This window comes from Pocillopora damicornis, chromosome 7, assembly GCF_964200805.1.
Source record: "Pocillopora damicornis chromosome 7, jaPocDami1.2, whole genome shotgun sequence".
Classification (NCBI taxonomy): domain Eukaryota; kingdom Metazoa; phylum Cnidaria; class Anthozoa; order Scleractinia; family Pocilloporidae; genus Pocillopora; species Pocillopora damicornis.
This window is the reverse complement of record NC_142676.1, coordinates 18,526,443-18,541,068: the sequence shown is the minus strand read 5'-3', so window position 1 is coordinate 18,541,068 and position 14,626 is coordinate 18,526,443. Positions and strand designations below refer to the sequence as shown.

At 38.2% G+C, this 14,626-nt stretch overlaps 3 protein-coding genes across 3 annotated transcripts in view; 1 reads left to right on the top strand and 2 right to left on the bottom strand.

Annotated features, from left to right (window-relative positions):
- Positions 1-417: 417 nt before the first annotated feature.
- On the bottom strand, positions 418-3,060 carry LOC113665180 (XIAP-associated factor 1). Its single transcript, XM_027180844.2, has one exon. The coding sequence runs from the start codon at positions 1,748-1,750 to the stop codon at positions 773-775; it is 978 nt and encodes a 325-aa protein (XP_027036645.2). The 5' UTR covers positions 1,751-3,060; the 3' UTR covers positions 418-772.
- Positions 3,061-3,066: 6 nt separating this feature from the next.
- LOC113665182 (uncharacterized) lies at positions 3,067-5,632 on the bottom strand. Its single transcript, XM_027180845.2, has 3 exons — positions 5,408-5,632; positions 5,088-5,307; positions 3,067-3,538 (listed from the first exon to the last, which is right to left on the bottom strand). The coding sequence occupies exons 1-3, from the start codon at positions 5,511-5,513 to the stop codon at positions 3,430-3,432; spliced, it is 435 nt and encodes a 144-aa protein (XP_027036646.2). The 5' UTR covers positions 5,514-5,632; the 3' UTR covers positions 3,067-3,429.
- Positions 5,633-5,682: 50 nt separating this feature from the next.
- LOC113665189 (codanin-1) overlaps positions 5,683-14,626 on the top strand; it is a 31,217-nt gene continuing 22,273 nt past the window's right edge. Inside the window, exons 1-8 of the mRNA XM_027180853.2 lie at positions 5,683-5,803; positions 6,726-7,123; positions 7,438-7,994; positions 8,668-8,766; positions 9,534-9,618; positions 11,831-11,885; positions 12,624-12,692; positions 12,995-13,110. Coding sequence (XP_027036654.2) covers positions 5,720-5,803; positions 6,726-7,123; positions 7,438-7,994; positions 8,668-8,766; positions 9,534-9,618; positions 11,831-11,885; positions 12,624-12,692; positions 12,995-13,110 — 1,463 coding nt within the window. The 5' untranslated portion in view covers positions 5,683-5,719. The remainder of the gene's footprint in view (positions 5,804-6,725; positions 7,124-7,437; positions 7,995-8,667; positions 8,767-9,533; positions 9,619-11,830; positions 11,886-12,623; positions 12,693-12,994; positions 13,111-14,626) is intronic.

Genomic DNA, 14,626 nt, shown 5'->3' with positions numbered 1-14,626 from the left:
AAAACTTTTAGGAAACATGTAGACACCTGTGGTCATTCAAATTTAGATTAGCTGTCATGCGCATCCTTTTGGACGAGCCCATTAACGACACTATTTGATGGGCTCCAGATTTTTTGTCTACTTTTGTCATAATAAGCAGCTCGGTTGGAAATAATTCATTCTGAAATACTACATTTTACAAAATAAGTAAGGTATTGACCTATATTCTATTGTAACCCATGGAATAAACCACACTTGCTATCGTTTTACCGGCTTTACAGACTTTTCTCGTGTCCTTTAACATCCCGCGTGGGTTATTACACTTATTAGTTGATAGATGGTGCTATTTATTGCCTAAGTTGTCGCAGACTTGTTTTAATGCCAATGTAGTCAGTTTGTATTAACAAAGCACGTGAAATGTAAAAATAAACATATAAATCACAAAAATGTTGGGGTTTATTTCTTTAACACCTCTTACAGTAACTAGATACAGAAGCGGTGAACGCGTTGAGGTTTGACATTTACTGCGTTTATTCAAATACAACCAAGCAGTACTCAGTTTGATATTTTAGAAGCTCCGAAACCCACCTCGTACAAACATTCGGTATTAAAAAGGAAGTAGAATAACTAGCTGTATTGAAAAGGTTCGAGTTACAATGTTTTCTATTTTGACTTACTTTTTCAAAAACACGGCAAGAAAAAAACATTTTACATGTACTCGAACTTGAGATACACAAACACGGGTTAAATTTGCATATTTCAGCTCTTACATAATCACTTTGGTCGGTCAAGTTCACGACCACATATTCCTCATCATTTCAAATGGCCATCGTCGATCTTCCAGGTCGCGGAAAATGTTTGCCATGAGATCATAAGGGACTCCTTCCATTGTAAAATTCGCAAAAGTGAAGGGGTCATCTTCTCTCTCGTTGTCCATCGGATTCTGATGAAGTCTCGAGAACCGGAAGTGAGATCGATCGCTTCTGTGCAAAGGTTCTTCGTTTTCGGAGGGTGAACCAGAACCCTGAACGCCTTCTCCCTCTAGGATACATTGTTCCTGGTGTTCCATCAATTTATCAGACGGACACAGTTCGCCACAGATTTCGCAAGGCAGAGCAACAATGCTGTTGTCTTCACTTTCGGTTTCGATATCGTCATACGAGTCCGAGCTTGTGAAATTGTCAGGCGTTCGTACCATTTCACGAAACACACCATCGCTATCTTCTACAACGAGAGGGATTTGAGAACCTTCTGTTTCCTCTAGACGCTGGCATTCACGTTGATGAGCATCAAGTTCATCTTGCTGAATCAGCGATCCACAGAATTCACAAGGCAAAGACACAGGCAAATCGTGTTGCCGATTGTTCATTCCCCCGTCGCATGCGCTATCATGGTCCATAAAGTCCCTTACCAAAACATATCGACTACACTTGTGGCAGAATTCCGTTCTGGATCCGCAAAATTCCTGGTGCTCTGACATTCTTTCTCTGGGTAGCCTCAGTTCACAATAATGGCAAGTAATTGGTCGCTTTCCACACTCGTAAGCCAAATGATTGCCTTCTTCACTTCTGGTTGTTTTTTGTCCGCACTGAACACAGTTTATTTCCACATGATTTTCCTCGAAGTGTTCTTTCTCTTTGCTTCTTTGTATCGCTTCTCCGCACAGCGAACACAATTTGAGGTTTCTTTTGCAGTGCACAGAGTGCATTTTGTAATTTTCTGAGGGAACTCGTCTATTGCAGTTTTCACAAATCAATCCTTCGTTGTCCATGTTTGTGACGACGTGTTCCTTTAATTATCCTTACTTTTATCGATGGACGGCCGCTTGATTTCAGTCTGACTGGAATGAAACTGCTAGATCATTGTTTTGGGTAGTCGTATTTATACTGTATGTTACCTCATTTCCCTAAATTTAGGTGCATTGTTCAAAATTTGCTACGTCGCTGATGCAGCAACGTCTCCTAATCTCCGGAAATTTCTAGAACTATAGTACCCAGTCTTCCCGCTCTTTAAAACAGTTTCCGGTGCATTAATAGCAATGGAGGGAACAGTCAATCGTGGGGAAGATTCGACATATTTCTCTACGATACGTGACCAGCAATAAACGTGACACTGGCATGGTCGAAAGTCTTGTAAGATTCGCTATCCTGCCATTCTTGCGGGTTAATCAACCTCGTTCCTTGGGTATTGTTTCTTTATCCTATGAGGGAGAGAGAAGGCGAGTGTTTACAAAATGAGTAGTGATCGAAGATCGAACATTTGAAATCTCTACTTCCTTTTCCATTAAGCCAGAATAAAAATATTTGAAAGAATAACGGAAAGTCGAGATTTAACGACTCTTTCGAAAATTTGATACCTTAGTTGACATCGAGAACTGTTCACCCACAAGATAAAATTTCCACTTCTACTTGATCACGAAAATTAGCCCTATACTTATTGTCACTAAAAAAATTACTAGAAGTATAGTCAACGAGGATGTAAATATTAAAGGATGGATGGTTTCAGTCTTGCAATGTATATAGGAAAATTTTTGCTGCAGTAAAACTTACAAAGAAACAAAGATTTATATTCTCTCTAGGGTGGCCAATTCATATTATTAAAATATTTGATTAAAGCAAATTATCTCTAACTCCCCCCACCAAGTATCTATAACTTGTTTAATCTATTCTTTACTTAGTCTTTTTCTTGACCCTGAAAAACTTGCATGGCAGTATATTTTAAGTCAGAAGTTTCATTTCTGAGAAATTCAATTTTGGAATCTGGCTGAGGTATTGTCTAAAGACAAAGGATGTCATGTGACAAAGTGCTGTTGAAAGCCCTTTAGCAGAAAGTGAAGGTATCTTATTGAAAAGTGAAGACATTGCATTGAAAAACATTGTTCACAATCTATACTTAAAATAATCTCTTTTGGAAGAAATGGTATGGTTGAATTGTTCAGAAGCTCACAACATATCCTAAAATAATATTATAGCGAAGGGATGGTGTGGTTTGAAGTGTTGGAAAATAGAAAAACTGCTCACAATCTGAAGCTCTACGTGACAGCATAGTTTAAATGAGATAATAAATAAAAATAGCACAGACCTTGTCATACTTGATAAATTTATTGTGTTTAACAGTAACAAAGGTTCATTGTCATGAGCTAACTCAAAACTGACAGAGTGTTTGCTTTAACAAAGACCAAAAAACTTCCCATTACTTGATGAAATTCACAGTTTGAAGGTGTAGTATAGCTCAACAGTCCTTTTTGATTGTTATCCAAAAAGACAAGACCATCTTGCCTGAAAACCATAGAGAAGTGTCTTTAATTACAATGTGGAACATGATTGAGAGGAGGTGGTTTTTATTAAACACTCACCAAGTAAAATCAGACCAAGTGCATAACAGAGCAAATGCCAAGCTGTATATCATTATATCAACTTCACAGATCAATGGTTTTTACCATGAAGTACCTCAGCATATAAGATCAGCTTTTGTTTTGTTTTTAGATATGATGTATTCCAGCATCTCTCTCTGAGGCAAATTTCCAAGACAAAAATATCGTTCATACCTCTCATCATAGCTGAAAATAATAAATAATTATAAAGTTATGAGAATGAAATAAGTACAAATAATACAGAAAATAAAATATATTGAATGTAAATTACATTTTCATGTTATGATTATGAGGAAAAGCTCTAATTAAAACCTTGGTTAACCCTTTAACTCCCAGAAGTGATTAACATGAAACTTCTCACTATAGTATCCATACATTCTCCAGCATACAGGTAATGAGATTATTCAAACTTATCAGGTATAGGTAGAAGCTGCTATCTTGATCTCACACCAAGTTCCCATAACTAATTTACAAGGAAATGTGTAGTAGCTAGAGAGGAGAATTAACAATCAGATCTTGGGAGTTAAAGGGTTAAAGCAATGGGTAGTATCATTATTCTTGGTTAATGGGCCTCAATAATTCTCTTTTTGCAAAGTCTGAGAAAAATTTACAGAATTTTTAGAAAGAAATGAAAATCTTGTCTGTATCCCCACCAACCTAAGGCCATTGCTATAAAATGTTTCATAAACCCATTTCTGTCATTTTTTTGTCAAATTTGGTTAGTCCATTGGACAAAAAGTAACATAAGATAACAGTGATAACTGATGAAAGGAACCTGAGTTTAAGATAAGTCGGAATGTACAGGCTTGATTGGTAGCTTTTATTCTTAATAAGAAAATTTGCAACATAATATATTGGTAAGAAATTTGGCATAAACATTTTCCATTGAAAATTTAGTCTCAATAATCTGCTTTGAAATAGAATAGAGAATTTAAATTTAAGTTATGGGCGAATCAATTCAAAGCTTCAACACCCCCCACCCCTCCCTCAGATAACCCACTGGTATTTGATTTTGACCCCTGCCCCAGCACCAAAAACTAATCCATTATTTTGAGAAATTCTACAATATTAGTTGATCACACAGGGAATCATTAAATGAAAAATATTCTTAGATAAGGCATTTGAATGCAATTTTGGCCCAGGGGGTGCAGGAATTTGTATAATACCAATCTTTAAATTTCAAATGCCCAGAGAGGGGGCGTAAGGGATGGGCAGTGTTCTTCAAATTGATTGACCCATTATATTGCAACAATTGAAATTTTGCTGTTCAAAGAGTGTGCCAGTTTTTTTTTCTGTATTTACTTTTCCAGAAATGGGTAGGTTGGGTTATGGGAAACGAAACATTTCATAACCACAGGGTTTCTTATAATGCACAGTTAACAAACCTATCCGGGTAAAATGCTTTTGAAACCGTTTTTCAAAGTGTGAACTGTCGTTTACTTGTTTCCGTCGTACGGTTACACATTTGAACTTTGAATCGAACAATAGTTTTTAACGGATTACTTATTTTAAAATCATGGACGCTGGAATAGATTGTAAATCATACATGTCATAAGAGATCAAACAGTCCCTGATAATCAACTCGAAGAAGGCAAAATAAAATTAACCAAAGTCAATCAAAATAAACAAATTCTTACTTGTTCATAACCAACTGATATTTGTAGTGTAATTATTTGTTCAAAATAATGAACGCACTGCCAGTAAGAATATCAAACCAAAACTAGCTACAACTTACTTAGCAACCAAACACAAAAGACAAAACATCTTGTCGCAGTGTGCACACTCTCGCCTGCAATCGTCGCATGCGTTCCGTTCACAGAACGTACACTTCACACCGCGACCAGTCTTCGTTTGGCGACAACGATCACAGTTGACGGTTTCATTGCATATTCCTTCCTCAATTTCACCATTCTCGTATCGCTCCATTCCTTCTCGCAAAGCTTCAAGCGTTTTCGCTGAAAGTGTTTCAAAAGCAGAAATTATTTTTGATCGAAACCGATTTTAAAAAGCCATGTTAAAGTCGTTTGCACAATTTTAATTCAGTCAGGTACCTACCATAAACGTTTTCCATGTTGTTTGACTTCTCAAATTCAGTAGTGTTCACATGAGTCTTGAGCTGCATTGGACAGGATTGATCGAAAGGAAATTCCCTTTTGGACATCTTAAATTGCGATTTTTTTGTCTGTCACTCTTGCCTCAACGAAATATATGGCTAAGTGAAAAGTTAAACGGTATATCGTTATTTGAAATAGAACGAATGATCAGCCTGCTTATTGGCTTGGTTTTCGCGCCAAATTTTACGCTCTCCATCTCCCGGATCTTGCGCACGACAACTAAGCGCGTTTCATTTGAAATGGAGGCGGCAACATGGACACCATTTTGGAGAAGATTTTAAAAGGGGAAATAACATCGGATGACTTAACCGATCCTCTTCAGATTGTTCAAAATGAGGTAAGCTTTATCATCTGAACAGTGTGGCCGAATTGTAGGTACCGTGGAAAAGCAACGATGTTTTTATCAGCTTGTGCAAGTGTCCCGAGCTCTCTTCCGCAAGGTTACTTAGTCCGCAGTGTATTTGTTTTGATTAAAGCTGATGGCACGTAGAAAATTATTTTGGAATCGGAAAAACAAATTACCATGACTGGAATAATCATAATTCATTCTTATTACACCAGTTTTAATTTGGGATAACAACGTGAACTCTCTGGGAAACCCCTGGCCCTCGGTAACTTAAGGAAGTTTTAAAGTTCTTGACCAGGGGTGTGCTAAACGTGGGTTGGGGGGAGCGGGGCGGCGGCGCTGATTGAGGTCTGAAATGGGTTAGGGTTAGGGTAACTATTATTTTTCTCGATTCTCACCTAGATTTGATGATGGCTGTATACAGTATGCATACCACTGGTTGAAAACCTATTTTATAAAGAACAAGAAGTTATACAGGCTTTCAATTATACAAGTAAACTTTCTAGCGCATTGTTAACTCCCCAAACAATGAACAAAAACCATTTTTGATTTAAGACAGGTGGAAGGATAAGGGCCTAACTAAGAGGGGGGGGGGGGAGCAGAAGGGGGCTCAATGGAAACCTAAAGTTCTAGATGAAGGCCATATTGAAGATAAGGGCATCATTGAGATGGAGGCTTATCAGAGCATAACAGTTACCAATGGAGATGAGGGTGGTGTAGTTACCTATGTTAAACTGGTATTGATCCAATGCAGCAAGCATTTTGATGCTGTTGGCTGCTTTAGTGAATGGATTCTGGGATAGCCACCATAATTATTGTTTATTTTGGGGTGTGAGATACAAGATACAAGATACAAAATGTTCTGAGACATTTAAGCTTTTTTTTTTATTTTCTATTTGATCCACATGTCAAGGGTGAAAAAGAGAAGTTAAAACAGCACAATATTGGAGAGCTGGTCCCCTTCCTTCTCAACTACCTCAGAGAAAAAACCTTGCATCACTTAACCCCACGACAAAGTGCTGCTCTGACACCCAAGAAGACATCAGTATCCCATGGCAAAGGTGCACTGGAAAAAGCTCTTCATGTGGCAAAGGGCTCCTCTAGGGGGAATGTACTTCCTTCACAAGAGACCCCTTCTCCATCCCCTGTTACTCCGTTGTCACAAAGTCGAAGAGATACACCTTCTTCATCGCCAAATTTCAAGAGAAAGTCTCCTAAAGTGCCAGGAAATGTGAGAATTTCACCACTGGTTACACAGCCAAAGTTAAATATCGATGATCCCAATGATTTTCCTCCCATGAAATCCTCCGGGTGAGTCAGTGTACAATTAATATTAATCCTTTACTTGCCAATTTCAGTTTGTTTGATCTCCTCAGTGTACTTTATAAATTTCCTATGGTGCTGACAAGGAGAACTTGTTGCAATCAAGAGCTTCTTTAGTTGGTGATCATTTCCTTTATTCTCATGACCTTAATGTTTAATTCAGGGGTGATGTTGTAAGGAGAAATTAGATGCTACAACTGTAGTCACTTTTAGGAGTCAATGGGTTCAAACTTTGATTGTATTATTTTCTCTCTGGGACTTGCTACTTATTCTAATATTGAACAATGTTTTTGTGTCAACAGCAAAAAAGTAACACCGTCACGAAGAATCACACCAACACAGGTCAAAGGTGATGGTAAAAAGGGAAAATCTTCACCAGCGTTTGCATCATCACCATTTTCTAGCTCGCATTCCATGCTGGACGGCCATGGAAGTCCAGCATCTTTACAAGAAGAAAGGGACTTGTTAAAAATTATGAAATCTAAAAGAAAGAATAAGGGGTATTCCCCTTGGGGATATAGAACTAGCCCCAGTCCCCAAACTGGGATTAGATCCCCTCCGTCTCATGTCTTAGGAGATTTCATCATAACTCCACCAAAACACCAAACTGCAGTGCCTGATGCATGGCAAAAGAACAAATCAAAACCAGATGAAAGTTTGATTTCAACACCTTCACCTTACAAGAGTCCTAATGCAAGTGAAGCTTCTTATATTCTGACTGCAGACCCTGGAAGTTGTGAACAGTCTGAGAAACAAAGTTGTATAGAAGAAATTCAACCAGTACAAGCTGTGAAAGACAAAGTTATTTTTCACATTAAACTGGAAACTCTTGCTAAAATTTATTCAAGATGTATAATAGGTAAGTTTGAATCTTTTCAATTTTGTACATAGAAATATCTTCCGTCTGGCTTGGTTGTTCATCTAATGACCGATTTCTTAACTGCTGGTAAAGTTTCTATCCATTGGGTGAATTTTGTCCATTTTGTTTTTTTGGGTGTTGGAAGGATGGATGGGGGTGTTGACTTGCTATCTAGTAAAAGAATCTACCCATAGTGAGGTCAACAGTGTAAATATTTATAAAGTTCTGTGTACATAATTATTATTAAAAAGATGTTTGTTTGTAGATTATATTGTTTGTAAAAAATCTCTTAAGAGTCAACTGCCTGCATTTAGATGTTTTTTCACTCATTTATTCCTGCAATGATAACAATATTATCAGGCACAATTCCCACCTGAGTTGCTTGTAGGTGAATAGCAAAGAATATTCAGAGTTTGAGTAACTTCAATGCCGTCCACTCATTTAATATGTACTAAACATGTACATCACACGGTCTGCACTTTCTGAAACTTTTAATCTGCTGGATAGCTATCCCAAGAATTCTCATTTTATTGACTGGATGAGCTTATTCAGAGAATAAATTTATTAAAAGTTTATTACTCCCCTGGTGTTTGGATTCTCAAAAATCAAACCACGATCACACTTATGCCAGAGACATTACTAACCTACAATTTTTGCTTTTTTTATGATGAAGAAAACCTGGTTCCTAATGTTACAGCAGAAGTTTATTTTGTGGTACAGCTGTTGACTGCAAGAGGCATTGCTCACGAATCAAGGCAAGAAGAAATTAATGGTAACAACATTATTAAAAAATAATACAGCATTATTGTAAATGTGATGTCCATGAACCCAATCTGAAATTTGAGTTTTCTCCTTTGAAGATGATTTCAAGGCTTAAAGTTTTCTGTTGCAAGAAATAGTTCAAAGTGGTTTTCTGTCATGACACTTTGTTAGGGCTATCCTATCCCTGGAAGGGGTGGAAAAAAGATTTTAAAAATTGTAGAGGGTGGTCAATTTTTAGTTGATGACATTTTTCCAGGGGTAAGAGGGTGTATTTAGCTAATGGGGATGTGCTGCTGGATGAAGTTGCATTTTCATGAATGGATTACTATTTGGGAGGTTTCATATTCAATGCTGTTACTAGAAAGGGGTCATACATTTTTGGGATTTTGGGTAAAAGAAAGTTCTTGTAAGTAAGGGTGTAAAAATGAGGTAGATGCATAATCAGAAACTGATTACGTTAAGATCACAAAAATAACATTTACCCAAAATTGACTAAGATGGGTTCTATGATTGGCCACAGAAAAGACTGCAATGAGGTATGGGTTCTGAGAGGCCAATGGCACATACCCAGCAAAAATTCACCAGAGTACCCTGCCCCTCCCCTCCCCTCCCCCCCTTTTCTTCCCTTGGGGAAATTTCATGATAACTTTTACCTTCTCTGATCATCCTTTCTGGAGACCAGGTTAAACTGTTTTGGGTAACAAGAAAAATATAGAAAATGTTGCTTAAATTTTACTTTTATTGAGAACTTATTGACTAATCATTTACCTCCATTAGGTAATAATTCAGATGATCAAAATATTCTGGATTCAATCCATAATTCCACTTACTTTGCTGTCACAGTGCTGGAAGAGATTAAGAGGTATGTTAGACTTCCTTTATAACATAATTCTTTTCACCATCTTGAAATCTCAATAATTGTAATAATTATAATACCGTATTTACCCGCGGATAGGCCGCACTTTTTTCCCGGAAAAATGGAACCGAAATTGGGGTTGCGGCTTATACGCGGGTACAAGCGTTTTGACACCTCATTAATATGCACGAGAACTCACGGTAGTACAGTAAATTGGCGTTTTAATGTTCGCTTTAAATTGTTCCTAACTTACAACACATACAACTAAACGCGAAGTCCATATCTTCGAAGAATCTTGATTTTCTCTGCAGCAATGAGCGCATCAAGTTTTTTAACGTGTCTCTTGTTTGAAGATGTCCAAAACAGCTTGCACGGAATAGCCATTCCTCCTCGGGAGCCTTTCGAGTGCTTCCTTTTTCCAGTCACTTTGCAGGAAATTTCACCACAGTTCTCTAAAATAGGATCGTTTCACAGTGATGTTAGCCTGCCTAGGAGATGGAACGAAGCTTCCCCCCTATGTGGTGTTTAAACGAAAAACTCTGCCAAAAGATTTGGTGCTGCCACGGGGTATCCATGTTCGTGCTCAAGCCAAAGGGTGGATGGACGAATCGCTTGTAAAAGACTGGCTGAACTCCGTCTGGACCAAAGTTGGCGGGCTTCTACGAAAAAGAAATCTCCTTGTGTGGGACTCGTTTAGAGCTCACTTAAGTGACAATGTTAAGCGGGTTTTGAAAAATTCACGCACAGATGTGGCCGGGTGGGATGACAAGTCTTTTACAACCTTTGGACGTCGGTGTCAACAAGCCCTTCAAAGACAATTTAAGACAATACTGGAACAAGTGGATGCTTGCTGGAAACCACACATTCACACCAGCAGGCCGCATTCGAAAACCTGACCTCCGCCAGATTTGCCAGTGGATTCTAGACAGCTGGAATGCCATTTCCACAGACACCATCAAACGATCATTTCTCAAATGCTGCATCACGAACGCACTTGATGGCACTGAAGACGACATTCTCTGGGAAGATATGGATGAAAGTGATTCGTTTGCCGACAATGATGGAGCGGAGTCAATTGTAGACGAAGAAGGTGAACTTTTCTATGCTGGTGAAGAGGAAGTTTCCGTCCTGGATGTGAACGAACAAGAATACCGTGACATTTTTGGTGAAAGTGACATTGATGAAGGTGATTTCAATGGATTTTAATTTTGATCGGACAACAATGAAACTTTTTTGTGTAGCTTTTATCGATTGAAAAGTTCATCACGGAATGTATATTAGTTTCATGTAAATATTTTAATAGTTGTTAACAGATTACAACTTGTTTATGATTTTGGCGAACTTGTTTACAAGGCTTATGCTTCACTTTACTCGTGTTTGTACATATAAGGACAGAAACTTGTTCGAAAAAATTATCTTTAATTAAGATTATTTTGTATATAAAATGTTAGCGAATAGACGTTTCAGTTTCTAGTTTGAACATTTTCACGTTCGTGTAGGAACTATTGCAAAAATAAACTTGACTTGATACACATCAGCTGTTGTTGATTTCAAACTTTGCTTTATTTATTCCGGTACTCGACCTCAACAATTTTTTTTTTCCCATGAAAACCATTGAATGTTTGGGGTGCGGCCAATACGCGGGTGCGGCCTATCTGCGGGTAAATACGGTACTTGTACTAATAATTATATCATTATTTGACCAGTCTCCTGATGGGCCTCCTTAAGGCCAATGCAAACGAATTGAAACAAACATTGTAAAGAGCCAGAGAGAGCCTGAACCCAGGATCACCAGACTATAAGTCCAACATCCTAACCACTCTGCCTCCACAAATCTCATTGCCAGCAGCACAGGCATCTTATAACAGCAAACTAATTTTATAAGCTCATAATTGTTTATCTGACCAGCCATGTTTGATTTGGAGTTAGAGTGGAAAATGGAAGTAGGGGGTGGGGGAAGGTCAAGGAGATGTGATTTTCCACTGCCCCACCCCTACCCCTCTCCTTATTTTTGATTGTGGACTGCCCCCTTGGTACAAATTTCTTTCTCTCACCAGCCTTCCACTGCCATTAAAATCAAAGATAGCGGCCATAATTTTGGTTAAGAAAATACTGAGCGCTCTCTCGTCAAAATTACACCTGCTCTGCAGGCTACAAATCTCGTCCGTGTGTAATTTTTTCCTTTTTCTTTGCCTCATATTTGACTTGCATTTGTCAGATTAGTTCTTCTGTTGGACAAGGAGACTCTTCGTTTATTAGCTGATAATCCAAGGGTATGTGATGTGAATTTTTTTCCTTTTTTTACTTTTGGGATGATAAACCACTCGATTAAGTGTCTTGTGCGTTTGAATCCAAATGAAATCAAGCATCTAGGAAAAAACAGAAATGGATAAAAGGTACCATTCAGTATTGAACACATGTGGTTAATTTTAAGACAAAGCCTGCCAGGACTGTGCTGTAGCAGTAAATAGGTGCCATAGGCCATTAACCTTGGTCACTTTGCTTTTGTAAAAGCTTTTAATCAGTGGACATCCCAGATTTGTCAGACTTGAGCCTACATATACTCAGTAATTCTTCCAATACAGGCTGTAGCACAGCTTTGCAATTAGCTGTTCCCACTTATTGTATAAATGGATATTATTTATATAATTAAGTGGATTTGAATTCAAATTTGTGAAGAGGAGAACCAACAGTTTATTTATGGGAGAAAGTCTTTTCACCTTTTCACCCGCAAGATCTCATTAGTATTTCTCCTTACTGACTTTGCTGTACAATTCATCTGATGTTAGTTTGGAGAATTTTGTATTGGATCAACTGATAATCCCTTAGTTGATATTTGTCTATATTCTCATCACCTGTCTGCTTGATATTGTATTGATATTGTAAGGAGAAATTCTGTCTTGGTCAATCATGGGAGGGTTAAATTAATTCTGGTTATTTTTCTTTCCTACTTACAAGAGATACATGGCAAGAGAGAAGCCTTCATTCCTTTTTTTTTTTTTTTTTCTCAGATTGCAGATTTTTCACCAGGTCTCAAGGAGACATTTCTTCAGCAGTACAAAACCTACTCTGTCAAAAAGGTGGGAATTACCTCGTTAAATCAGAAGCTTTTATTTTTTTTATATGAGATGAATAATGCGATATGAATAATTGAAGATTTAACAGGTTTGCTAATGATGATTATGGTAATAATAACAATAACATTGATAGCACTAATAACGACATTTTGAAAGGAAATGAAGGTCTTAAAAATTAGCCAAAAGGCAAAAAGTAGTATCAACATCTTAACCTTGATGCAAGGGTAACCAGGATATTTTTTTAAGCTGCAAGATGAATTACTATGCAGTAAGTTCTGCTTTATCATCGCAAGCCTCTTTTTTAGGTGACAGAGATGAACTTTGTCAAATCTCCCCTGGGTGGAGTACCATTTAGTGTTGAACGAGACAATAAACAGAATTTTCCAACTGACAGAGCTTTCCACAACTTCAGAAAACAAAGGTAAACAAGTGCGTAGTAGACGAGCTGACGTTATAATAATAAAGCCAAACCTGTATTGAGCGGTCTCCCACGGGGAATGGAATGGGCAGGGCAGGGCGCTTAATACACGTTCCAAAGAGTAGGAGTAAAATAAGAAGCGTTAGAAAACGCCATTGTATGCCATCATTGACCTTACACTGTTCAAAAACTCGCTTCTAAAAATACTACTTACTTTGATTTTGGGAGATAAACATGGATTAAATTTTACTTGAAAGATTGTTCGTAGTTTTCTCTAAGTATTTCCACTTTAAATGACCGCTCAATACAGCTGGAAAACAATACAAGCAGGCTGTTGGGATTCACTCAAGGTGACCGCTTATTAAAGGTGAGCGCTTGACAGAGGTGAAAATTGCAGTGATTTAGGGGAAACAAATTCAGGACTTTGACAACCGACCGCTTAATAAACGGTGACCTCTTGATACGGTGCCGCTTAAGACAGGTTCGACTGTATGATATTCAAGCGTTTAAACACCTTAAATATCAGTGAAGAAATATATAGCATTTCCTAAGAGTTATGAGATATTTGAGAGTTCTAAGCGTGTTTCCTTGATACTCCAAGGGAGGAGCTACTTTCGTTTAGTACAGCGTTACTCCCTAATTGTAATCAATTAGCCTATTTTCCATGTATTTGTGGTCAAGTGGAACCATATACGTTGGGCAGCCCTCCACAAAAGCTACTTCATTGGGTGTCAGCGGAAGATCAACTCATTCACTCTTACTCAAGCCTCTATGTAACCGTCACCGCTTCCCCCTTCCCGCCCCAACTCCTTCCCCTCCCCTCCCCCCTTCAACGGCAACAGCCTGCCGAATAACGGCCAAGTTTCCCTGAAGCAAATGAATTGTCTAGGATACAAGCTAACTGATCGCTTTGATTAGCAAAGGACGCGACAGCATACTTAAGCGGAGAGCTCTGACAGCTCACTCTCGCTAAGGCGAAGGAGAAGATAAGATGCAATACTAAAAGCAAAAGAATTTAATCTGAGCACTGAGTTACAGTTTCTGTTATACTGTTGTATTTGTTTGTGTTACGTACTAGTATGTTTACAAAATGTCGTTCTTCTTTTTTCTTCTCTGAAAATGTTATATAGCACCTCTTTCTTGCCATAACGGCCACATCTCTACAGAGGTAGCTTGTTAGCACTTGCCCCCCTCGTCTCGTAAGAAATCGAAAGGGGTGACGCCCTTCTCTTTTTTTTTAAGGGAGATGAGGGGAGGGGGCTCTATACAACCTATATAACGGTCACTTTCTCTCTCAGTGTGTCTCTCAAAGTATATATAGTACTTCGGAAGAGCTTTCACTTCGTTCGTGTCAGATCTGGAACGTTCAAAGGGAGTAACAAAAGTTTTTGGCGCGTAGTATGCAAACTCAGCTTAGCGCCTGCGGAAACAATGGACATGGGATGTTCACAAAAAAAGAAGTAACACACCAACATTTGCCATTTCCTCAAGCAAACGAAAGGTGACCTTCGTCAGATTT